The sequence below is a fragment of the Cotesia typhae genome, unplaced genomic scaffold (assembly GCF_013202065.1).
Source record: "Cotesia typhae breed Kobodo isofemale line unplaced genomic scaffold, CoteBio_Ctyphae contig_48, whole genome shotgun sequence".
Classification (NCBI taxonomy): Eukaryota; Metazoa; Arthropoda; class Insecta; order Hymenoptera; family Braconidae; genus Cotesia; species Cotesia typhae.
In genome coordinates, this window is record NW_027423756.1 from 4,923,991 (window position 1) to 4,949,016 (window position 25,026).

General features: G+C 29.1%; 7 protein-coding genes across 9 annotated transcripts in view; 4 read left to right on the forward strand and 3 right to left on the reverse strand.

The window, feature by feature from the left end:
- Nucleotides 1–77: 77 nt before the first annotated feature.
- Nucleotides 78–2,443, forward strand: LOC141529719 (lymphocyte-specific helicase). The gene is made up of 2 exons (XM_074246395.1): nt 78–1,961; nt 2,058–2,443. Exons 1-2 carry the CDS (start codon nt 275–277, stop codon nt 2,138–2,140), a joined length of 1,770 nt encoding a protein of 589 aa, XP_074102496.1. The 5' UTR covers nt 78–274; the 3' UTR covers nt 2,141–2,443.
- Nucleotides 2,164–6,586, reverse strand: LOC141529718 (uncharacterized). The gene is made up of 10 exons (XM_074246394.1): nt 6,495–6,586; nt 6,156–6,360; nt 5,858–6,069; nt 5,387–5,787; nt 4,939–5,319; nt 3,700–3,966; nt 3,342–3,636; nt 2,727–3,253; nt 2,391–2,572; nt 2,164–2,301 (listed from the first exon to the last, which is right to left on the reverse strand). The coding sequence occupies exons 2-10, from the start codon at nt 6,223–6,225 to the stop codon at nt 2,186–2,188; spliced, it is 2,451 nt and encodes an 816-aa protein (XP_074102495.1). The 5' UTR covers nt 6,226–6,360; nt 6,495–6,586; the 3' UTR covers nt 2,164–2,185.
- A 998-nt stretch (nt 6,587–7,584) lies between these two features.
- On the forward strand, nt 7,585–11,880 carry LOC141529213 (WD repeat-containing protein 36). The gene is made up of 4 exons (XM_074245685.1): nt 7,585–7,655; nt 7,804–9,417; nt 10,644–10,918; nt 10,988–11,880. The coding sequence occupies exons 2-4, from the start codon at nt 7,842–7,844 to the stop codon at nt 11,876–11,878; spliced, it is 2,742 nt and encodes a 913-aa protein (XP_074101786.1). The 5' UTR covers nt 7,585–7,655; nt 7,804–7,841; the 3' UTR covers nt 11,879–11,880.
- A 30-nt stretch (nt 11,881–11,910) lies between these two features.
- On the reverse strand, nt 11,911–14,370 carry Ndc1 (Nuclear division cycle 1). Its single transcript, XM_074245686.1, has 2 exons — nt 14,231–14,370; nt 11,911–14,161 (listed from the first exon to the last, which is right to left on the reverse strand). Exon 2 carries the CDS (start codon nt 13,889–13,891, stop codon nt 12,080–12,082), a length of 1,812 nt encoding a protein of 603 aa, XP_074101787.1. The 5' UTR covers nt 13,892–14,161; nt 14,231–14,370; the 3' UTR covers nt 11,911–12,079.
- LOC141529216 (protein N-lysine methyltransferase METTL21D-like) lies at nt 14,169–15,775 on the forward strand. The gene is made up of 3 exons (XM_074245689.1): nt 14,169–14,443; nt 15,154–15,346; nt 15,421–15,775. Exons 1-3 carry the CDS (start codon nt 14,205–14,207, stop codon nt 15,646–15,648), a joined length of 660 nt encoding a protein of 219 aa, XP_074101790.1. The 5' UTR covers nt 14,169–14,204; the 3' UTR covers nt 15,649–15,775.
- Nucleotides 15,776–16,444: 669 nt separating this feature from the next.
- On the forward strand, nt 16,445–20,082 carry Ap-2mu (adaptor protein complex 2, mu subunit). Of its 2 annotated transcripts, none has more exons than XM_074245687.1 (5): nt 16,445–16,605; nt 17,009–17,402; nt 18,270–18,520; nt 18,596–18,849; nt 18,926–20,082. In XM_074245687.1, exons 2-5 carry the CDS (start codon nt 17,063–17,065, stop codon nt 19,404–19,406), a joined length of 1,326 nt encoding a protein of 441 aa, XP_074101788.1. In that variant the 5' UTR covers nt 16,445–16,605; nt 17,009–17,062; the 3' UTR covers nt 19,407–20,082. The 2 variants fall into 2 exon arrangements, with proteins under 2 accessions (XP_074101788.1, XP_074101789.1); XM_074245688.1 differs by having other exon boundaries at nt 16,450–16,605; nt 17,012–17,402.
- Nucleotides 20,083–23,045: 2,963 nt separating this feature from the next.
- Nucleotides 23,046–25,026, reverse strand: part of LOC141529987 (uncharacterized) — a 31,183-nt gene continuing 29,202 nt past the window's right edge. For both annotated transcript variants that reach the window (XM_074246807.1, XM_074246808.1), the window contains exon 14: nt 23,046–24,959. In XM_074246807.1, coding sequence (XP_074102908.1) covers nt 24,608–24,959 — 352 coding nt within the window. In that variant the 3' untranslated portion in view covers nt 23,046–24,607. The remainder of the gene's footprint in view (nt 24,960–25,026) is intronic.

The following is a 25,026-nucleotide window of genomic DNA, read 5'->3' on the forward strand; positions in this document are numbered from 1 at the left end:
CCCAAAGAAGACCAGATTGAACAAGAGAACATCGAAGAAGATGAAACAAATAAATAATAAAACTAAACTAAAAAATTAAAAACTGAATCTGAGTGTTTCAGACATCGAAGATGAATTGAACACTAAGTCTGATGATGATCAAAAAAAAGAAGAAGAAAAAAAATTCGAGGCACCTATTTATTTTACTGGTCAACTCCATCCTTATCAAGAAGTAGGCCTGGAATGGCTTCGAGCTTTATTTAAGAATGGGTTGAACGGAATTTTGGCTGATGAAATGGGTCTCGGAAAAACGATTCAAGTCATCGCTCTGATTTGTTGGCTAATAGAAATTCAAGTGGCTGGTCCTTATCTAATTATTGTCCCGTTGTCAACGATACCCAACTGGGAAGCAGAATTTAAACGCTTTGCGCCCGATTTACCAGTATATATTCTGCATGGAACACAGGAAGCTCGCAAAGCTGTTGCTAACAAAATTAAAACCAAAAAATCAGTACACGGGTTCAAAACTCAACCTATTGTTTTGACAACTTACGAAGTTGCTGTAAGAGATGCTAATACTGTACTGCGTCATTATAATTGGCGTTATATGATTGTTGATGAAGGCCAGCGAATTAAAAATCCCAACAGCCAATTGGCGTGTGTTTTAAGAACGATCAATTCAGTTCATCGTTTAATACTGACTGGAACACCTTTGCAGAATGATTTGAATGAACTTTGGGCTTTGTTGAACTTTCTTCAGCCCGACATTTTTAATGATCTCAATGTTTTTCAGTCTTGGTTCGATGTAAAGGAGATGCAGCATGAGGCGGTTGCCCAGAAAATCCTTGAGCAAGAAAGTAAAAAAAATATTGTCAGCATGCTGCGAGAAATTCTTAAACCGTTTATGCTAAGACGAATCAAGGAGGAAGTTGGTCTGAATTTGCCGAACAAAAAAGAGATGATTGTCTACGCGCCAATTACTGAGATACAGCGTGAACTTTACACTGCCGTTCTTAATTATGATAGCCACGTGTTGTCAATGAAACCGCGAGAACCAGAAATAATTGAAAGTCCTCCAGATGGAAGCAGACCCAAACGAGCTTGTTCAATAAGAAATAAATATTCTGAAAATTATTTTAATCCGTATGATTTAGAGAACATGGATGGTGATGTCAATGCTTTAAAATCTGAAAAAAAGCTTAATATTCTTGATGACAAAAAATTGACTGAAGGTCAACGAAGATTATTAAGTACTTGGATAAATTATACTGATATAGATGAAAGAAACAAAGATTATTTTATCCGATTAAATTTTTCGTCAAATCGTTATCCAATGTATCGTAAAATCGTTGATCATCCGTACTTGGTACATTGGCCGAAAAGTGCTTCCGGATATTTGCAAATCGACGAAAATTTAGTTAAATCTTCAGGAAAACTACTCGTTCTAGACGCTATGCTCCACAAATTGCATGCAAAAGGCCACAAAGTACTTATATTTTCGACGTTAGTTATGTTACTAGACTTGCTTGAAGAGTATTTAACTTTGAGACCATGGAATTACGTAACTCTTTCCGGAAAAACACCAATTGAAGAACGTGACCAAAACATCTATAAGTTTAACAATGATCCCGACGTATTTTTGTTTTTACTATCTACTCGTGCTGGTGGTCTAGGACTCAATTTAACAGCCGCTGACACTGTTATTATTTTTGACAGTGACTGGAACCCCCAAGTTGATCTCCAAGCGATGGCTCGCTGTCATCGAATCGGACAAACTCGCCCAGTAGTCATCTATAAGCTATGTACCAAAGGGACTATCGATGAAACAATTATGAATCGCGCTCAAGCAAAGCGTAATCTTGAAAAAATGGTCATCTCCAAGGAATTGAGTCCGTCCATTAACTTCACTGCTCATTTTGTGGAAGAGCTCCGACGACTATTCAATAGTTCAAATGACATCGTTATTACTTCTAAGAAACAAGGTATTAACGTTGTTTTTTTTTTTTTTTTACTTTATATATTTCAATTTATATTTCAACAACAAATAAATTAATTAAATTTTTTTTATTTTTTTACAGTTTACTCAGATGCCGAACTTGAAAAAATTTTGGATCGCAGTGATTTATTTGAAGTAAACTCAAAAAACTCTTTAAACAACTAAATTTTATTATTACTATTTTATAACTTTGAACTGGTCAAATTATTATTAATGTTTAAGCGACCGTGAACGGTTGAGTTCTTTTACATTATTATTATTTTTATTTTTTACGGAATGAGCCGTTTGTTCTTTAAACTCGGCTTCTAGTTTAGTGTAACTTCCGCCTACATGAAAAAAGTACAAATTATATTAATTACATTTGTTAATTAATAATTTATGAGTAATATTTATTGATAAAATTGAGCAGTATTACTTATGGACTGACTGTTGGAAGCATATAAATGTTTATGAAGTTTGTTGATCAAACATTCAGCGGCGGTCCTTTTAGTTAACAAACCGATCATTTGAGAAGCTGCGCGTTCTTCAAAATCTCGTTGATTGTCCTGATTGTATTTTACCAACAAATTCATATTCCAACACCGTCCTCCTTCGTGCCTATAATTTAATTAAGAAAAATATTTATTATTTGTTAGTTAATCCGTGATGATAAAATTTTATAAAATTAATATATCTTAAAACATTGTTTAAATAAAAAACAAATAAATTTTTATAGTTTTATAATATCAATAAATGAAAACAAGTTAATTACCTTTTAATTAAATGGCATCGTCGTTTTATTTTACCAGTAGGTTTAAATAATGGTAAACCATGAGATTCTTCGCTGTTATTATCAGAATCATCATCAACGCTACTGTCTCCACGTGTAGTAATACCGTCATTGTCATCGTCATCATTATCGCTGTCACTTGTTGAAGTATTCATGGACAACGTGTCAACTTGAGAGTTCTGTGGCATCAATTTACGTGACTTATGTCCATCCAAATTATTATTAGCACCATTATTAAATTGATACGGCTTACGGACACCAGGTCCACCCCAAAGTTTTGCCAGCAAGCCAAGTTTAGGTCTTGGCGGTGTCAGTTCAATTCCATCCCAGGGCATCGGTTCTTTGCACGATAGCTTACCTGACTGAAGTTCAGGATCCCGTGCGACTAACCGGGTTATTTTTTCTGGAAAAAATAATTGTGGAGGATCTTGAGTAATGGTGTCACGATACAAAGTAAAAATATTCAAAACGTGTCCATCGCTGTCCACAGAAACCGTTGGTATGTGTTCCTAGCATAATTTATATGTTTAAAAAATAATCATACATTTTATTTAATCTTCTTATACTGTAAAATATTAAAATTTTATTAATAACTACTTTGAATCGGCATCCTTCTCTGTTAGGAATAGCTTCAAAGCGATAAGCCCGTTGACTGCAGCATGGATATCTTCCCAGTGGATACGGTGTTGATCTCTGTTGCTCATTGGCAAAAAACTGAGGGATTTCTGGGTGGTATGAACACCAATCCATTTGGTTTATCGGAAAGTGGGTATTGCATTGACGGCAATAAAGAAAATGGCAATCACCCCAAAGACGCCAGTACGCCTTTCTCCATGAGCGCAATTCTGATCTCAAGTTAACTATATAATCATTCAACGACCAAGTAAGATCTCTGAAAATTAACATTACCGTCATTTTAATTTTTTATTTTATTCAAGCTATTTAATTTAATTACCGAGAATGTTTGCTGTAAATATTTCCTCTGCAATCAATCTTGATGGTACTCGGTGTGCAAGGAACGGTATCAGATACAGAACGTATCAAAATTTTACCGCACTTGGTGCATTTAAATAACGTTGCTAAAGAACTGTAATGTCCTCTTTTATTACTTGGGACTGGATTGACCAGTGACATTATCAATTTACAGAATAAACGGCTCTGTACTTTATCTTTCTTGTCTTTTAGGTTTTCGACGTCGATGTTACTAAATAAATCTGCTAATCTGAAATAAGTTTTAATTATATATGTTATATTAATTATTAAGAGAATAAGAAAAATTTTGTGTCCAGGATAATCATGTGATAAGATCGGTTTTTTTTAGTGAAATTTATATAAGTGTCATTGCAAAGGTCTTGACTTGAATTTGTGCCTTTTCAAGATTTCATGTCATTCTCACCAATAGTCAATTTATTATGATAAGTATTTATGCTGTATTCGAAAATACTCTATCTCTAGATATATAATTGAGAAATGACTTTTTATCTAGGGTAAAAGACCCCATTACTGACATTTCTCTTTGATTTTGGTCCTTATTCAATTAATGAAATCATTCATTTCTATTATGAATAAATTATTTCTAATCTTTAAGATCTTTAGATCAAAAAAATTTTTAATTTTTATTCCAAGTAGAACATTTTTTCATTTAAAGAAAAAGTGCCACTAATGGGATCTTTTACCTTAGTGAACTATTGACATTTTTAAAGATATAAGCTCACCCTGACATAACACTAATCGAGACCTTTCATTTGAGTACCCACATCAATTTTTCACATATTTTACATATATTATTATATATGTTTACATGAAAAATATATCAAAATGCATGTGGATACTCAAATGAAAGCTCTTGATGAGTATAACATCGGGATGAGCTTATATTTTTAAAAACGTAGAATTCACTGCAGTCACACAGTGACTTCAATGTTGCTAGTATTTATTAATCATATTTATTTATTTATTTATTTATTTATTTATTTATTTATTTAAACGGATACATGACATTAAAGTTAGCTGTCACTTGATAATTTTTTAATTTTTTTTAACAAAAAAATTTATTCTAAAAAATTATTTTTAATTTATTAAAATTTCTACAAGTCCATTTTTTAAATAATTTTTTTTTGCTATAATTTATTTATTAAAAAAATTAAAACAGTTGTGAAGTGACAGCTAAATTTAATGTCATAAAGGATACAACCTTGTGAAAATATTATCATTGAGGCAAGTTAAAATGGTTGATGTCTTCAATACTTGGGACATATGTTGATGACAAAAAACCAGACATTGTTCTAGGAGAGGTTCCATTTGTAAAAATGATGCTGAGACTGTTATTGGTATGACATTGGTAGCTTCCAAAACCGGCCACTCAGATTTTTTTATCAAATCCTTTTTGACCCATCTCATTAGCCAGTCAAAAATAACAATGTCACAGTGAACAGAAATATCCATTTCTTCTAGCTTCTGCCCAGTGGTAACGTCAGCAAAGTAACACATTTTTTGTATTAATAATTTTTGAGGACATTTAAAGTCTTTTTTTATATTCTTTGCCTCGTCACAGACGTGAATCTCCACTTCAACTCTGAATGTTTAAAAATTTTAATTAAAATTAATGTTATCATTAAATAAGATAAATAAAAAACAATTACTCGCTAGATTTTCTGTGAACTTTATTTTTGTCTTTATTTTGATCACAATTATTAGCCAAAATCACTCCGTTGGATTTATCAACAGTACTGTTTTGTAAAGAAGAACATTTCTTAACTTCAACTGGGTGTTTCTTATTTATTGGCTGAGATATTGTTGGTGCAGGTTTAGGAAGCATATAGGGCAGTACAGAGTCTAGCAAACCTTCATGCAAAACATCGCTAAGATTTTTCTTCATCATTTTAGACAATTGATGTTGTTTATTATCATCTGCAGACTCACTGCTGGGTACTTTGAATTTTTTAAACGGTGATTGCAAGTCTGATGAATTTTTATTCGAATTTGCTGGACAATCCGTTTTTTCATCTTCTTGTTGTTCGGAACACGGGGGGGGTATTATACTCTGAATTTATTTAACAGGCATGGAAAAAATAATATCAATTTCATTAAAACAAAAATTGAAGAGTACTCACATTTTTGTTGATTCCAGATTGTAAATTAAGATCAATTTTAGTTAATTCAGACCAATCTATCTCGCTGTGAGCTGCTAAAATATTCGAGAGACCATCAAAGCTATCATTGAGCTGATAAGCAATCTGCATGAATTCAAAAAACTTATGGATAGTAAGTTGAGTACAATTGTCATCAAATTTAAACCGCATGTCATCACAAGCGGTTTTTGTAACTAAAAAAAAAAAAAAAAATAATAATGATAATAATAATAATAATAATTATCATTTTTAACTGATAAGATTTATTTAAATACTTAACTGTTGGTTTCTTCTTCAGTATTTTTGTCGCCTGACTCTGAACCAGTTTTTGGGTTATTCATTTTTTTCATTAAAAATTATTAGACATTTAACTTTTTAACTAACGTTTAAAATAGACATCTTCAATTGCCTTGGTTATTATAATTATCTTAAATTTGCATTTTAACCGTATAATATTTTTTTTGTTTTAAAATTTGCCATATTATCTATAAAAAAATTATTTTTATTAACATGTAAAGGTTAACTTAACTTAGGAAACATCATCAATAAAAAATTGACGTTTCTTATTAATAACAATTATTATAAATTTATATAATGTACAATATAACACTTTTATTACCAAATAATAAATCCAGTGATATTTTTAATATTGAAAAATTTATGAATTAAAGATTCAACAAATAGTTTTTTTTAAATATTTTTTTTTTAGTTTTAAAAAATATTTTTGTCCAAAAATATAATTTTAAACTACGAAAATGTTAAATCGATAATACTATGCTTGTTATATTTTGTTTTGTTGTGTTCACCTATATCACTACCACATATAGAATCCTGATGAATTCATCATGTTAAATTAACGGATTTCTTCTATTAATTATGTTATTTATTAAAAAAATTTGTATTTTTTTTATGACACTGAAGTTGACAGATATAAAATTTTTTTTAGATATTTATAGCAATTAAATTATTATAAAAAAATTTAATTAAAAAGTTTCACATGTAAAAATTAATAAAAATTACAAGTGAAAATTTTTAGAAGCATTTTTTTACTGTAATTGATTTATCAAAAAAATTTTTTAAATTAACAGCTGACTGCTAACTTCAGTATAATTTTTTTTTTTATTATAATTTTTGTAAAATTTTTAATGATATTTAAGTTAGTTGTCACTTGACCATTTTTTAATTTTATTTAACAAAAAAATTTGTTCCAAAAAATTATTTATAAAAAATTGCATTTGTAGTTTTTTAAAATTTCTAAATGTCAATTTTTAAAAAAAAATTTTTTTGCCATAATTTATTTGTTAAAAAAAATTTTTAAATATTATTAAATATCTGCTAAATTTGTTTTCATAAATTTTTAATGATATTTAAGTTAGCTGTCACTTGACCATTTTTTAATTTTATTTAACAAAAAATTTTTTTCGAAAAATTATTTTATATTAATTGCATTTTTAATTTATTAAAATTTCTAAATGTCCATTTTTTTTTTTTTTTCATTTTTTTAATGCAGTATTTTATTTATTAGAAAAATTTTTAAAGTTATTAAAAATCGGCTAAATTAATTTTCATAAATTTTTAAACAAATTGTTTTAAATTAAGCGCTCAAATAATTAATTCTTTTAAATTCCCAGTTCATTCAAAGAGGTCTCAGTTGTCAACAATAACACACACAGTATAGATAAATTTGATATTTTATTTAAATGGTGATACTTGCGACCACGTGCTTATCATGGTTTTTTAAATTTAATATTGAAATAAAAATTGGACTAATTAACAAAAGGTATGATCACTATTGAAATTATTATAAATCTGAAATATTAATAATTTAAATTTATATTTGCATGTTTCAATCCCTTTTTTTTTTATAAATATAAAAACTTTTCAAACGTATAATTTTATTTATTATTTATCACAAATTTTTATTCCAGGATAAATATAAATTATAATTATTAACAACTACAACAATATGCCTGACGAAAGCAGTGAGGTGAATGTAATAAAAATGCCGCAAAGTAAAATATTCTGTAAAAATCGGGCACTAGGTTATGTCAGCAACCACATTCCTATGATTACACGTTACATCAAACGAAGAAAAGATAATTTGATTGTTACTTGTGTTGGGCGAGCATTTCATACCTACAGCTGTTCACATTTAACTCTTTTGACAGTTTCTGGTGGTCACCCAGGGGATATTACATCCCTAGCTGGTGACACTTATCACGTGTACACGGCTAGTGAAGGCTATATTTACGCTTGGCGACGAGGTAATGAATTGAAACACACCTACGCTAAGCATGATTATCAGATACATTCACTGTTGCCTTTTGGACCAAATTTATTGTCCGTCGACGAAGAGAGTAATTTAAAAGTCTGGGACATTAAAACAGAAAAAGTGCAAGCAGAGTTAAATTTTAGTAATAATATTTTTAAAATAACAGCAATTATGCACCCGAGCACTTACATAAATAAAGTACTTTTGGGTAGTGAGCAGGGTAATCTCCAGTTGTGGAATATTCGTACAACACAAATGATTTATAATTTCAACGGATGGGCTTCGGCAGTGACTGTAATTGAACAAGCGCCAGCTTTGGACGTTGTTGCTATTGGATTGGCCAATGGAAAAATAATTCTCCATAATTTAAAAGTTGATAAAACTATTTTCCAACTCGTTCAAGACTGGGGCTTGGTTACGTCCATAACATTCAGAACTGATAACCACGAGCGTCCGATCATGGCCACTGGAAGTCTTTCTGGTCATATTGTTTTTTGGAATCTCGATGAAAAGCGCGTTGACAGCCAGCTTATCAACGCTCATGCTGGCTCAGTTGCTGGCTTGCAGTGCTTGCCGAATGAACCTTTAATCGTTTCGTCTTCTCCTGATAACTCGCTGAAGGTCTGGATATTCGATTTAGCTGATGGAGCTGCTCGTTTGCTGATGGTTCGTGAAGGACACTCTGAACCGCCTACACAAGTAAGGTTTTACGGAGACGATGGTCGTAATATTCTAACCGCTGGGGGTGACTCATCGATAAGAATATTCTCCACTGTCACTGAAATATTTAATAAAAGTCTAGGTAAAGCCTCGTTTAACAGAAAGTCTTCGAAAAAGAAGAAACGCAACGTCGAAGATAATCTTATAATGCCAGCTATCACTGAATTCGCGTATGAAAAAACTCGCGAAAAAGAATGGGACAACATTGCTGCATGTCATTTAGGTATAGGTACTGTTACTACTTGGTCGTATGATAAAATGAAAATGGGAGAGCACAAATTATTACCTGAACGATTTACTAGAAATAAAAACGCTAATGCAACAAGTGTCTGTATGACGCACTGTGGAAATTTTGTAGTCATTGGCTACAATACAGGTAATGTTGATAGGTTTAATATTCAATCGGGACTACACAGATCAACGTATGGAGGTGAAAAAGGAGCGCATGTCGGCCCCATCAAAGCAATCATGGTTGATCCACTTAATCAGTATGTTGTATCCGCTGGTCGAGATCATGAAGTTAAATTTTGGCCGTTTAAATCTACTCCAGGTAATTTTATATTTATCCTTTATTAAAAAGTTTATGTGACATTTTCATTGTTGCCGCGTTTCATTGCTATGGTGGGTCTGCAACCCACTGCATCAACTAGTCAGACTGATAACATTCCGAATTAATAAATTACTAGAACTTGGAAAGTTAATATAAAATGTAATTTAAAATAATTAATTTTACAAATTTTAAAATTCCGAATAATTTTGAATAAAGGAAAAAACTAAAGCTATATTAATAGAATCTTTCAAAGTCACAAAGTCTCAAAAAAATAAAAAACATAACAACGAAAGTTTTTACGCCAAAATTAATGAACAGACGAACACTCATTTAGCCGAAAAATGTAAATATATAATTATTTGGATGAGTAATTTTCGGACGAATCATTATTCGGATAGATGTACGTCTGAACAAACCTTACTTGAAATTAAATTAATTTTTCTCTTGAGGAATATAATAATTATGTTTATCTATATTCAAGAGCTCGGTGTTTTATAATTTATAAAATTGTTTTTCGGCTGATATTCTATTTCAAGCTAATTTTTATTTATTTTTTTATTTATTTATTCAATTTAAATCAATAAATAAATATAAAACGTATAACAATATTAAATATATAAGACTAACATCATCATATTTTAAGGAAGTTAATAATTTCGAATGATTAAATAATATAGTTGCAAAATTCCATAATACTGTACTATTTATAAGAATTAGAACAACAATAGAATCAATGAGCAATATTTCAGAGCTAATTTTTACTATGATAACATGTTAAATATTTTAATAATTTAGAATGAAAATGTTTTGATTTAAAATTTAAAATTTTTAAATGGCCTGTTTGACATTTATAGTACATTGTCTCGTTCTAGTTTCAAAAAAAATTCAAAAGCTTTGTTTTTGAAGGAGTCTATGCTGAGCGAATTTATGACTTCAGTGGGTTACTAATGTTTTTTATAAACTTTGAATGTTGCGGAATTTTAAATTTTCTAGTTTTGATAATTCAAAATGTTGTCGATCTGACTGGGTGACCGCAACCCGCTATGGTGACCACTTTGGCAACGGTTAAATATTACTGAGTTAAATTTATAAAAATATTAATTAACTAAATTGTCGATAATAGATTTTTGGACAGAAGCGCGCGAAGCGCGTTCGATTTTCTAGTTATTTTAAAATTATATCTATTGATATTGAAAAACTAATGAATTTTTTTCTATTATTTTCAGATACTGAACCACAGACAGTGTTAACTTTAAATGAAGCTGTTAAATGGGTTAGAACACATCCCGAAAGTTCTCTCGTTGCCTTAGCCCTAGAGGATTTTACTGTAATTCTAATTGATTTAGATACTAGGCGCTTGGTCAGACATTTCCGTGGTCACATTGCTCACTTGACAGATGCCACATTCAGTCCAGACGCTCGATGGCTTGTAACTGCTGCAATGGACTCTACTATACGAACATGGGATATACCAACCGCTCAGCCAATTGATATCTTCCGGGTAATTCTATAAATAAATATAATTTATCTTTTAAAGAAAAAATATTAAAATATTAATTTTATTCAATAGGTACCCGATACTTGTATATCGCTGCATTTTTCACCCACCAGCGAGTTTTTAGTAACAGCTCACATGAATAACGTAGGAATTTATTTGTGGTCCAATCGCACTTTATACAGCCACGTGTCGTTGAAATCCTTGCCTTCAAACTATTCTATACCTTTAATTGATCTACCAAAGGTAATACCATCTTCAAAGGACGAAACTGAGTCAGAAGCTATGCAAGTCGACAACGAGGAAGACGATGAAGAGGAGAAATATGTTTCACCAGTTCAATTGGCTCCGAATCTTATTACAATGTCATCGCTGGCAAATGCAAGATGGCAAAATCTTCTTAATATCGATATTATAAAGAAGAGAAATAAACCTATTCAACCTCCCAAGGCTCCTGAAACAGCTCCATTCTTCCTGCCGACAATACCTTCACTAGATATTAAGTTTGATGTTTCAGATGCTAAAAACCAAGAATCGGATAGTAACAGTAAATTATTAATGCCGAGCAACTTCAGTAATTTGACGACGTTTGGTAAAATGCTGAAAGACACTATTGACCACGACGATGATGACTTTACGAAAGTTATTGATAGGCTAAAAGCTTTAGGACCCAGCTCTATAGATCTGCAAATACAATCGCTTTCGTTGGACAGTACATGTTCGGTGGATATAATGATACAGTTTATGAAAATGATCAAGCATATTATGAACAGTAATCAGGACTTTGAGTTATCTCAGTCGTATTTAGGTCTATTTTTGAAAACTCATGGCATGGCTATACAAAATGAACCAAGGCTATGGAAGTACCTAGAAAAATTAATGACTCTCCAGTTTAAAAATTGGAGTTTGCTGCGGGAAAAATTATTTAATAATATTAGTGTTGTTCAATATTTAAAAAAAATGTAAATTTTATTTTATAAATAAAAATAATTACTCAATTTTTATTAGAAAAAAAAACAGTCAATTTTATTTACTTATTAATAGACATGAGTAATGAAAAATATGTTTATTCGTCTGTAAAAATAGTTGTAATTTTTTTTTTTAATTAATGTCTTACACTCACATACATATTTTTCAATTATGATAACAGTAACAACTATAACTTATTTATTCCTTACACACAAAAAATCCATTCAGCTGGTCCCTGATTGATTGATCCAGAGTTAAATCATCGACGTAGTTCTTGAACTTAGTAACAATCCTATAAATACTCCGTCTGTTGGCGACTCTCAAAGTCGTTAACATTTGTCTAACATCCTTATCATCGTAGTGTGGCTGTTTCTTTGTTGTTATTAGCATATTCATTTTATGAAGTTTATCCAATGATTGTTTAAGACCAAGCAGGGCTTCAATAATAGCTGGCAAGTCTTTTTGTACGATACCATATGGATCCTCGGTGAGAGACGCAACAGCGAGCAAAGAAATTCCGTCGATAGCCCAAATAACTGGCTGACCATTGAACATCAAGTACTGAACATTGTTGTTATTTTGCTTACCAAAAAAGTAAAAAATAATCGGCTTGGACAGTAGATAAGATGTAATATTTTGTCGTGTTGTTTTTATAAATTCTCCAATCAACTGTCCAAGATAATTATTACACTGGTCAGTTGGAGTGACATCTTCTACCACTGGTGTTGGAGATAGCTTATGATTAACTAAGCTTCGCATGTAACGAGGCTCCATTCCAAATCTTTCAGAACATGTATCTGGTAATTGTGGCGGAGGAGAAGTAGGTGTTAATATTTTGCTACCTGGTTGCTGAATTACAGGAACAGGACAAACAGTCTTGTTTATTTCGACGGCAAAGTTGTTTATAAATGCTAGACATTTTTCGACAATGCAGTTCCAATTGTAAGGATGTCCTCCAGGTTGACTCAGGCTAAACAAGACGGCTCTACGCTGTTTTTCTTTCTGTGCCAGAGTCACTAGATCCAAGAAACCTAGATGCTGGATAATGGGCACTTTACTCATAGCTAATGCATCTGGAAGAGTCGTTGTAATATCTTGCTGATTAATGTTGTTGTAAATATTTATTTGACGTCCAATTTCAAACTTCATCCATTCTGTTAAGTAAGCATTAAATAGTAAATGCATACTGTTTATTATTAAAGCAAATAATGATGTGTATAACCATGAGTGTAATATTAATGATAAATTTAATAATCTCCATACTGAGTCCAACGATTGTTCCTCTTCTGTATGAATAAATAAAGAAGAGGCTACAAAGTTTTTAATATACGAACCGATGAAATAATACAGTCCTGTAAAATACATTGTTGGCCAGATGGCATTCATCACTGTTATTGGCAATAAAGTACTGATACCTCTGCGTATTTGTGTGAATTTATACTGTGAAATGATTGGAAATTGTAATCTGTGAAAAACATATATATTTGTTTTAGTAAAATAATAAATTCCAGTCCAAACACCGCCAAGTAGCAAAAATAAATGCTCCTCAACAAGGCAAGTTGAAGAAATTGTTGTTGAAATATTTCGCCTGCAAGTTTTAGTCAATGAACTGTATTTTCCATCCACCAAAGTTAGATGCAACCATACCAGTACTATTCCATTTATTAGGTACATCAAAATAACCATTAAGTTATGAGAAGTGAATAAATTGCAGAACATTACGAATTTGCTTTGAGCATACGATGAGTATGAGTAGTTTAAGTAATTTTTACTAAAAATAATTCCTTGGAGAGTAATCATCATTGCAAAAATTATCATGTAGCACCACATTCTCAAACATGTTATTATTTTCCAGGTGTCTTCGATCCACGACAAGGGAGATGTCATGTCAACATTTTCTATTAGAATAACGCTACTCATAAAAATAAATTGGACAATTATACTGAATGTAATTGCCATTAATATACGTTTAAAAAGTAGTTCTTTACAACCTCCACGTTGTTCACCCATTTTTTCACTTGCGCTTAATTTTTTTTTTTTTTTTTTTTTAATTAAAATCACTAAACTTTAATTATTTTAATTTTTAAACTTAATCTTGTTCTAGATATTTTTTAAACATAATATCAATATTGTTGTTTATAATAATTAACAAATGATGGTATATAACCTCATAATTACACTAAACTCTGAAACTTAAACTGCAGCCGGCCGGTAATCAATGTCAATTTCGCGGCAAAAATATTCCGCCATTTACGATACTATACACACGTGTACGTTAACCTAAAATAATAAATATAAATATGTGAGTAATAAATAACAACAAATGGAGTTGGATAAAAATATATTTACCCGGTGCTTAGAGCTGGAAAGTCAAAACAAAGAATTGACTTTATATCAGCAAGAGATTGGCGACGTTAATTGTGTCGTCTGGGATGCTGCAATTGTTTTAGCAAAATACTTGGATCATTTATCTAGTTTAAATGATCAATGGCTTGCTGGAAAAAAAATTTTAGAACTCGGTGCTGGAATCGGTTGTGTAGGAATGACAGCCGCTTGTCTTGGGTAGATCTTTTACTTTTCAAATCTATAATTGTAAAAATTATGATATTAAAGTTAGCTGTCACTTCATAATTTTTTAATTTTATTTATGACACTGTAGTTGGCAGACATTAAAAATTATTTTTAAATTTTATAACAATGCAATTATTATGTCATTAAAGTTAGCCGACGTTCTAAATTTTTTGATTTTTTTTTTTTTAATAATCAAATTAAAACAAAAAAATATTTTTAAAAAATTGCACTTGCAGTTTTTGAAGTTTTTTACACGTGTAAATTTAAAAAAAATTTTTTTTGTAATAATATTTGTAGTAAAAAAAATTCTAAAAATTTTTAGATATTGGCTAACTTTATTTTCATAATTATTATAATAGAAATTAAATTTAAAAATTCCACATGTAAAAATTAATAAAAATTACAAGTGAAAATGTTTAGAAGCATTTTTTTGTTGTATTTGATTTGTTATTAAAATTTTTAAAATTGACAGCTGACGGCTAACTTCAGCATTATTTTTATTTAACAAAAAAATTTGTTCCAAAAAATTATTTTTAAAAAATTGCATTTTTAATTTTATAAAATTTCTACATGTCAATTTTTTTTGCCATAATTTATTATTAAGTAATTAATTTATTTGTTATGAAATTCTTAAAATTATTAAATATACGCTAAATTAATTTTCATAAAAACATTTATCACTAACTGCGGTTATTTTTCAGGTCTGACGTGATTATGACTGATTTAGAGAGCGCCATACCAATTTTAAATTACAATATTTCTAAAAATGAAACTCTGTGGAATAAAGATGGTAAAGGGTCTGCTAAAGCTCAAGTTATGGAATGGAGAAATGATATTAAGTTTGATTTTTCACCTGATATTATTTTAGTTGCTGACTGTGTATATTATTCAGAGGTATGTATTCTAACTAATTGATGGTGTACAAAATTTTTCAACAGACCTGTAAAAATAATTAAAAAATTTTTCAGTCAATAGATCCGCTGATTAAAACCCTAGAATATTTTTGTAAAAAAAATGAAAATACTTACGTTATTATGTCGCAAGAAGAAAGGGATACTCCTGGACAAATACCAGTGTGGCAACAATTTCTAGAACAAGTCAAAAAAGTTTTTAAATTGGAGTATATACCACGCTCTGAGCAGCATCCATTGTATTCTTCTGAAGATATTCACTTAATTAAAATGACTATTCTTTGATATAATTATCAAGTTATATTTTTAATAAATAAATTTTTACTTACTTTTCTAATGAAAATAAATTTAGCAGATATTTAATAATTTGTAGAATTTTTTTTAACAAATAAATTATGGCAAAAAAAATTGACATTTAGAAATTTAAAAAAATTAAAAATCCAATTTTTTAAAAATCATTTTTTGGAAATAGTATTTTTGTTAAATAAAATTTAAAAATTCTTTAATGACTGCTAACTTTAATGTCATACTTTTTTAAACAGAAATATTTTTTTGAATCTCTGACAACTGTTGTAATTATTCAGAAATTACGTGTCACACCAATAACACTGAAGTTTACAGACATTTAAAATTTTTTTAGAATTTTGTAGCAATTAAATTATTAAAAAAAAATTAATTAAAAAGTTTCACATGTGAAAATTAATAAAAATTACAAGTAAAAATTTTTAGAAGCATTTTTTTATCATAATTAATTTGTTAAAAAAATTTTTAAAATTGACAGCTGACCGCTAACTTCAGTATTATGACACGCCATCTATTTGCCAAATAAAAGGAACATGTGAAGTTGAGATTTCATTCCGCTGTTCTCAAGATTATTGAATTTTAACAATTAAATTTAATAAAAATTTACTTTTTTTTTTTTTTTTTTTTTTTTAATTAATAATAAATAATAACAATCTATTGGATCTGTAATAAAATTCTATGGCGCTAACGATTAGGGATGAAAAATAATTTTGAATTACGTAGTAAAAAAGTGGGTGTATAATTTGATGCGCGAAGATGGCTGAGCGCGGCTACTACTGAACGGTTGTTGGATTACTATCACCAGTGATTGCTACTGCTGTCTGCTGGCTCGTAATGATTGTAGTTGGGTAGAATTGGAGCCTAAAAATTATAAAATATCCAAGACTCCAATCTGGAATAATTGGGTCCATTATTCCAGGATTTTAACCAGTGAAATGAGTAAGTTTATTTTTTTGACTACTTGTTGGCACTTAATTTTTCTTTACTCCACTCTAAAATTTGTTTCTTAATTTCACATTAAAGTGGGTGGTCAATAACACACATCATCAACGGCAGCGATCATTTGTGTGTATAAAGCATCTCTGGCACAAACGTTGTTTATCTACACAGATATATATGTATCTATGTATTATTTCTTTTCAAATGTCATTTATTCTGATATTGAGGGCGTTATCGATTATGATATTTCTCTTAGTTTCCGAAACCCATTCGTTTCTTAAAAATAATTTTTATTATCAATAATTTGCATACGCCGCAAATTCGGACTAATTTTAATAATTATTATACTCTTGGGAGAATGAATATATTTAGTCTAAATAATGATTTTTTTTTTTTTTTTCAGCAGTACAGTAATAATAAAATAAATCGAAAGTTTGATTAGCTTTCATTGTGAAAAATGATCGGAGGGTTATTTTTGTATAACCACAAGGGAGAAGTATTAATTTCCCGGGTGTATCGAGATGACATCGGAAGAAATGCCGTAGATGCATTTAGAGTTAACGTAATTCATGCTCGTCAACAAGTTCGTTCACCCGTCACCAACATTGCTCGGACATCATTTTTCCATATTAAACGAGCAAATATTTGGCTGGCCGCTGTAACTAAGCAAAATGTCAACGCAGCTATGGTTTTTGAATTTCTTCTCAAGATCAACGATGTTATGCAGTCCTACTTTGGAAAAATTTCCGAAGAAAATATTAAAAACAACTTTGTTTTGATTTACGAGCTGCTTGATGGTAAATTTTTTTATTTTTATTTAAAAAACATTCAAATAAAAAATAACATCTTTACATACTCCTAACTAAAATTGTCGTTAAAAATTTTTAATTATTATGAGGCTGAAGTTAGCAGACACGGTAATTTTTTTTATTTTTCTTGAAAAATGAACTAGGCATAGAAAATTATTTATAAAAATGTCATTTACAATTTTTAAGAGCTTCTAAAGATGAAATTTTTAAATAAAATTTTCTTCCTATAATTTTTTTGTGTGGTGAAAATAGTTAATAAATAAAAATTGAATTAGTCTACCATCATTTGGATATGACACTGAAGTTGAGAGACATCTGATAATTTTTAGAATTTTTTTAACAAACAAATTATAACAAGAAATTTTTGTTTAAAAATTTCATTTTTAGAAGCTCTGAAAAGTTATAAATGACATTTTTATAAATAATTTTCTATGCCTAATTCATTTAAAAAAAAAAAATCAAAAAATTGTCAAGTGTCGGCTAACTTCAGCCTCATCAATTGGATCGGAAAAGTTGGCTTACAATAATAAATGCACGAAAAAAAAAAAAAAAAAAATAAAAAAAACTTGAAAAATTACATTATAAATAGTAATAAGTGTCCCGTCATATTTAAAACTAGAAAAATTACAGTTCGAAATAACATTTTTGTAATTCAAATTTTGAATGTTAATTTTCAAAGCTTTCAATGTAAATATTACATTTTACAATGTAATTGTTATAAAATCTGTAATACTTACAATCTGAAACTGTAATTTTTCTATTTTTTTTTTCCGTGTGCTCTTTAATAAATAAAATCACCGATCTTAGAAATACTGTTGAATATTTTAAATTAATTAAAATAATTTTTTAAATTAGAAATTTTGGACTTTGGTTACCCACAAAATTGCGATACTGGTGTGCTGAAGACTTTTATTACTCAGCAAGGTGTAAAGTCAGCGACAAAAGAGGAACAAGCACAAATTACATCTCAAGTAACAGGTCAAATTGGATGGAGACGAGAAGGAATAAAATACCGGCGCAATGAACTATTCCTTGATGTATTGGAGTATGTGAATCTCTTGATGAGTCCTCAGGGACAAATATTAAGTGCTCATGTTGCAGGAAAAGTAAATATAAAATTACATTTTTCTAATGCATTTTTACGTTTTATTATGGTCTATTATGTAATTATTTAATTACAGGTTATTATGAAATCTTATCTATCGGGAATGCCAGAGTGTAAATTCGGTATTAATGACAAAATCGTAATGGATTCTCGTGGGATGAAGGGTGGCAGCGGTGCACTGGGTGGGGAAGACCCGACAGGAGCACGCACTGGAAAGCCTGTAGTTGTAATTGATGATTGCCAATTTCATCAATGTGTCAAGTTATCTAAATTTGAAACTGAACATTCCATTAGTTTTATACCACCAGATGGCGAGTTTGAATTGATGAGGTAATATTTTTTATTTTTTTAAAAATAATAATTATGAAATGATAGTGATAATATTGATTTATGATTTAATTTATAGATACCGTACTACAAAAGATATTTCATTGCCATTCCGATTGATACCATTGGTAAGAGAAGTTGGTCGTACAAAAATGGAAGTAAAAGCTGTTCTTAAATCAAACTTCAAACCATCGCTTTTGGGACAAAAAATAGAAGTACGTGTACCAACTCCGTTAAATACCGCTGGAGTTCAATTGATTTGTCTAAAGGGTAAAGCTAAATATAAAGCATCTGAAAATGCAATTGTCTGGAAGATAAAACGTATGTCAGGTATGAAAGAGACTCAATTGTCTGCGGAAATAGATTTACTCGACACTGATACGAAAAAGAAATGGACAAGACCACCTATTTCAATGAACTTCGAAGTACCATTCGCTCCATCTGGCTTTAAAGTTCGCTATCTTAAAGTTTTTGAATCCAAACTCAATTATTCTGATCACGATGTTATTAAGTGGGTGAGATATATCGGAAGAAGTGGTCTCTACGAAACGCGATGTTAATAATACTCTATTGTATAATTTATTAGGAATGATAATGATAATTATTCCTATTAATAACAACAACAAATTTCGAATTAATTCAACACAACTATCATTAAATATATTATAGATTAATTATGAACGATGCCCATGGTGATTATTACAAACAAAATATTAATTAATAAATCGCGTAAAAATTGTATCATCTTATCTTTATTATTATTGATTTCAATAAATTATTGTTGTTGTTGTTGTTACTGTATTAATCGCTGAATATATGTGTGTTTAAATGTCGTATGACAACACAAACCGATTAACAAATTAAAATTTTTTTTTTCTTCCTTAAGAGTGTTATCTAATAAAAGTATGAGCCAAAAACCATTATAAATAATTTAATTTGCATGTGCTTTAAAACAGTGTATGAATACCACGTATTGAACGATTTACGCAATTATAAATGAATATACGAATATACATGTATAGTATTCGGCACATAAATTGTAACTATAACATAGTATGGAAATCCAAAATAGTGAGTTAGAAAAAGGTAAATTATATATCATGAAAAAAAAAAAAAAAAAAAAAAACCAAGAAATTTAACGAAAGAATAAAATACACAATAAAAAATCTTTAAATCAATTCATTAAAAATTTAACGTTGTCATAATTGAAGAATAAACAATGATATAATGATGTAATATGAAGATTTAATCCTGATTATTTTTATTATAACAATTTTTAAGGTAGTTATTCATATTTATTGACTATATTAATAGAATTATATGTGTCTGTTGAGGTACGTTGAAATGCTTTAATTTTAAAGTTATCTTTGCAAATATCTTGGTTTTACATTTGTTCGGCCAAATAAATTTTTTTTTAATTTTATTTCTTAAATTAACAAAATTACATTTTTAAATCTTTACTTAATTTGTATTTTTTAACTCAATCGAGTAATTTATGTGCGCATTTTTTAGTTAAAATCTTTTTTTTTTTTCTACGAGTTATTGTCAACTTCTTGCACTCTTAATCCAGAAATTTATTATCATCAGCAAAATTATATATGAAAATTATATACACTAAGCCAAATTTAGTTTTAACTACATTATTTAATAGCACTTTGCAAAGATAAACAGTTGTGATGATAATGACGATGATAACGATAATGCTTGTAATGATTTTTCAGAGTGTATTAAGTTTAATATGGCACCTAAAAAATTCCAATATGACAGTTCATTTTATTATCAATATTTAAATAGTAAAAACAAATTTAAAATAATAATAAAAACATAAATATATACATCATATAATTATTAAAATACACATGACGTATTTCGGCAGTCTTGAAAAATGGTCGAGACCACTTGCACATCCGTGCGCGATTAATTACTTAGTAAGTATTAATTTTAATAAATTTTGAGTAAACTTATTTTTACAATTTTTTAGTAACGCAATATAAACTGTATAAATAATTTTTATTTTAATTTAACAAACAACGAAATTGCTTTATTTTTCACTTTAACGGGTGAAAATTTTTTTTCTCTCATATATTAAATAAAATTTTAACAATTTTGAGATATGCAGTTTATACATTCGAATTTTTTAGTAATAATAATAACTTTAATAGTATTATCATGAAACGTTTTATCATCTACATAGTAGAATTTCGCTGACTTAAATTTTTTCATTTAATTTTTGTCATTTAAAATCCATAAAGAGATCGCTATTTACAGAGTATTATCAAATACTAAATAAAGTATATTATAATTAATATTTCATTCATTTTTCTTCGTATATTTCGACTGTTTAACAACAATATACTGTGAAATATTTTTAAAATTGATTTTTTTACATTTTAAGTAACTATTCAATTATAGTATCTCTATACGTTTCTAAAGATTTATATCTATAATTTATTTCTGTGTATGGGTGTGTGAAAAAAATAACAATTTGCGCCTAGCAAATTAAAAAAATGTCATACAATTGTAATATCTAACAATGGAAATGCACATTTAGTATAGTCTCTCCTTCGTAGTGTTTTTAGATTAATTACTACCCGAAATTTTTTTTTTTTTTTTTGATTTTCATAATTTCTTACAATATAAAGTTGAAACACTCAGAGAAGTTATTGATTTACCACAAATAAACCGCGAAAGTTTGAATTATTTAAATTAACACAGTAGCGAAAGGAAAAGCTTCAGACACTAAATTGGCGATATTTTAAATTGGTCCCGAAATTATAGACAATTAACAAATAAATCTGAAACCAATATTAAGCAAACAATTAAAAATATTAAATATCCTCATTTGTGTCTGACTTTTGAAAATAATTACTCAGAATATTTAGAGTTATTGTATCGAAATTTGGAATTATCATTTGGGCGGTAGCAAAGTATTAAACATGCAAATTTAGTTTAATTTAAATGTACAAGCAAATGCTTATAATTATTCGTGCATATTATGTACACGCACTGACGAAGAAAATGATGGCTGTGCTCCCGTGGCTAGCTGAGTGTGCATGAGTATTTTTTGTATCATATTTATATTTTCAATCCACAATAATTATTATTTATTATAATTACTGGCTGTTTTTGTTACTCGCAAATAATTAACTAGAATCTCTAACATTTAAATGGCCGAATTAATTCATTGATTTACAAACTATTGTCGCTGTTTGTGTGCATAGCACTACTACCCCATAATAATTATTTTTTTTTAGCTCTGTATAGTCGTATATAATAGTAAGAATAATAATAACAATAATAACCATGACCCAGTCATTTTTTTTGAGTTTTTGCTGTGGAAGTAGCACGCACGGAAGTTGACAAAAAAAATACTTTACTTATTAGATATAAAACAGTATTGATATTTATGTACAGTATTTTTCAAATTAGTAGAGATTGAGATCAACAATTATTTAATATGCTTGCTAAATTGAGGAATTAAAATTAGACATTATTTATATTTGTCTATTACAAAACATGTACCATTAGTTTTTCCACACTCGTGAAGTAAAATCGATTGGATTGTCCGCGTGCCCTCGTCGCGATGCTGACGTCAATCTCGGCCTAACAATTCGAAGCTCAGCTCCGAACCAAATAACATATATATATGCATATTTCACATGGCATATCAATATTATTGTTATTATTATTTATTGTTCGTATTATTATTATTTTGACTTAAAAATTTTTCATTCACGACTTTGTTACATCCCGTGCAAAAAAAAAATTCTGATTCAAAATGAATTTAAAATTGAAATTCATATATTCACTGAAAAAAAAATTAACTTGATCCAAGAAAAAAATTCATGAATCAAGTAAAATTTACTTAAACCAAGTGAAATTTCTTAGCTTAAGAATTTTTCAACTCAAACCAAGACGATGAAATTCTTCAAAATTATTTACTTGATTTAAGTAAATTTTATTTCTGTGTTGACACAAATATGAATTAGTTTTGAGATCAATCCAAATTTGAAATTAATTGGTAAATAGAAATTAGCACCCCGGTAGAAATTTTGATCCTGCTTTGGAATTTTAATAAAGATTTAAGAATATTTTATAGATAAAATTTATCCTTAATATTTTCCAGTCTTTATTAATATTCTAAAGCAGAATTAAAATTTTTACAGGCGTGTTAATTTCTATTTACAAATCAATTTCAAATTTGGATTGATCTCAAAACTAATTTATATTTATGTCAAAATATGAATTTCAATCTTAAATTAATTTTGAATCAGAATTTTTTTTGCACAAGATTTTCTCTATAACAATACCTGCATGCTTTTAATGCCTAAAAATTATTTTTCTTCATTTTTATATTTTTAAAGTAATGCAACACACTTATACCTATTTATATCTTGAATTTGGTCGGTACACATTAAATTAATATAATGCCAAATAAGTTTTCTAAATTTATATCGTGTTTTATAACGTAATTTTCTACTATATTTCTATGTACATACTGCTCAGGCAGTATACTCGTGCGCATTTATACATTAATTCCATTTATTCATAGACATATTCTCAATCGAACGTATATGATTATAACATTATTATTATCCATTAATTTCTTTTCCAATTTCTACATTTTCTTTATATTTTTTTAAATATTATTTAATTATTAATTATTATTATTATCATTATTAACTTGCTTATATGCATCAAATCTTTAAACACTAAACTCGATATATTTTTACAAATATATTCATATAATTTTCCACGCAAATCTCTCGATTCAAGACATATTTATTTTCATTTTTATATAGTTATTGTCCTCGTTAAAAAATGTGATTAAAAACTACGCTTAATTGTTTTATTATTATTATTTCAATGGTCGCAAGTGTTTTTTCATTCGGGTTTAAATAATTTAAAAGAAATATATATGTATATATATTTCAAGTTGTGGGAAAATATTGTACATTAATTATATTCTTGTTGGTATGATCAATAAAGTATTGGCAGCGTGTGGTCATTGTTATCGAGAGAATTCCCGGGGAAGTAGAGTAAACATAATAAAAAAAGAAAAAAATAATAAAATAAAATCACATCGAGTAGAGTGTTTACTCCAACAGATATACATTTTTTAAAAATCCCAGTGGAATCAACACACTCGTTTAAAAGATTCAGTGTATATGCGACCACCTTTTCCTGATAATAATAATTTGTATTTTATATATTATTAAAATGGGTCTCTATTGAGAAAATACAACTCAATAATTTGTGAGATTTTATACGGACGAACGCACACACACACACATATATCTCTCATACACGGTAATTTATAATAATAAATTATCGCAATAGTTATATTAATAATAATAGACAGCTCTGCACGTAACATCGAGTTTTTCGGTATAATTATTATAGCTCGTTCATAAATTTTTTAAAATTTACAATAGTTATTATTGCAAATGGCACTTTTGAGAATCGGGGGGTGAAGGATGATAATAATAACTTTAACGGCACTAAGTAGCCATAACAACATTAAATAGTGTGTTAACAAGGCATCATGTCCGTACCACCGTTTAAGACCCACAAAGAAGCAATGAACGACCCATAGATATACCGATGGCATCACTGGTGATGGTGATGATGATGATGATGATGATGATGATGATGATGATGATGATGATGATGATGATGATGATGATGATGACAATCGTAACGATCGTCACACAGTGGTAACGCGGTCAACTTCGACGTAACGTACAGAACTGTCGCTTTGTCAGCAGATAACTTCCTTTCCATCTCCAATAATAGCTGTCTCTGATGATATACTTTTAAGCCGGTGCTGTGAAATTGAACGGTTGGCTTTTCGACGTATACATCGCCAAAATATGATGCATGTAGTGCCAATTATTGTAACTAGTATTGAGGCACCGATAGCCAAATGCAGAGGAGGAAGTCGCAGAAGCATTGAACAATGAGTGAGCGCTTCATCGTAACCAGACGGACAGTGAGAAGTCCCATCACACCACAATGATGTATTTATACAGGCATTCAATTCTGGACACCGTTGCTCACAATCACGTGGTAGACTTTCCCCTGATTCTGCTATTGACATTATTGACGACGGCCTATTAAACAATTAGATGTATTATTCTAATAATCTTACAATTATCATCACAATTAATTATTATTATT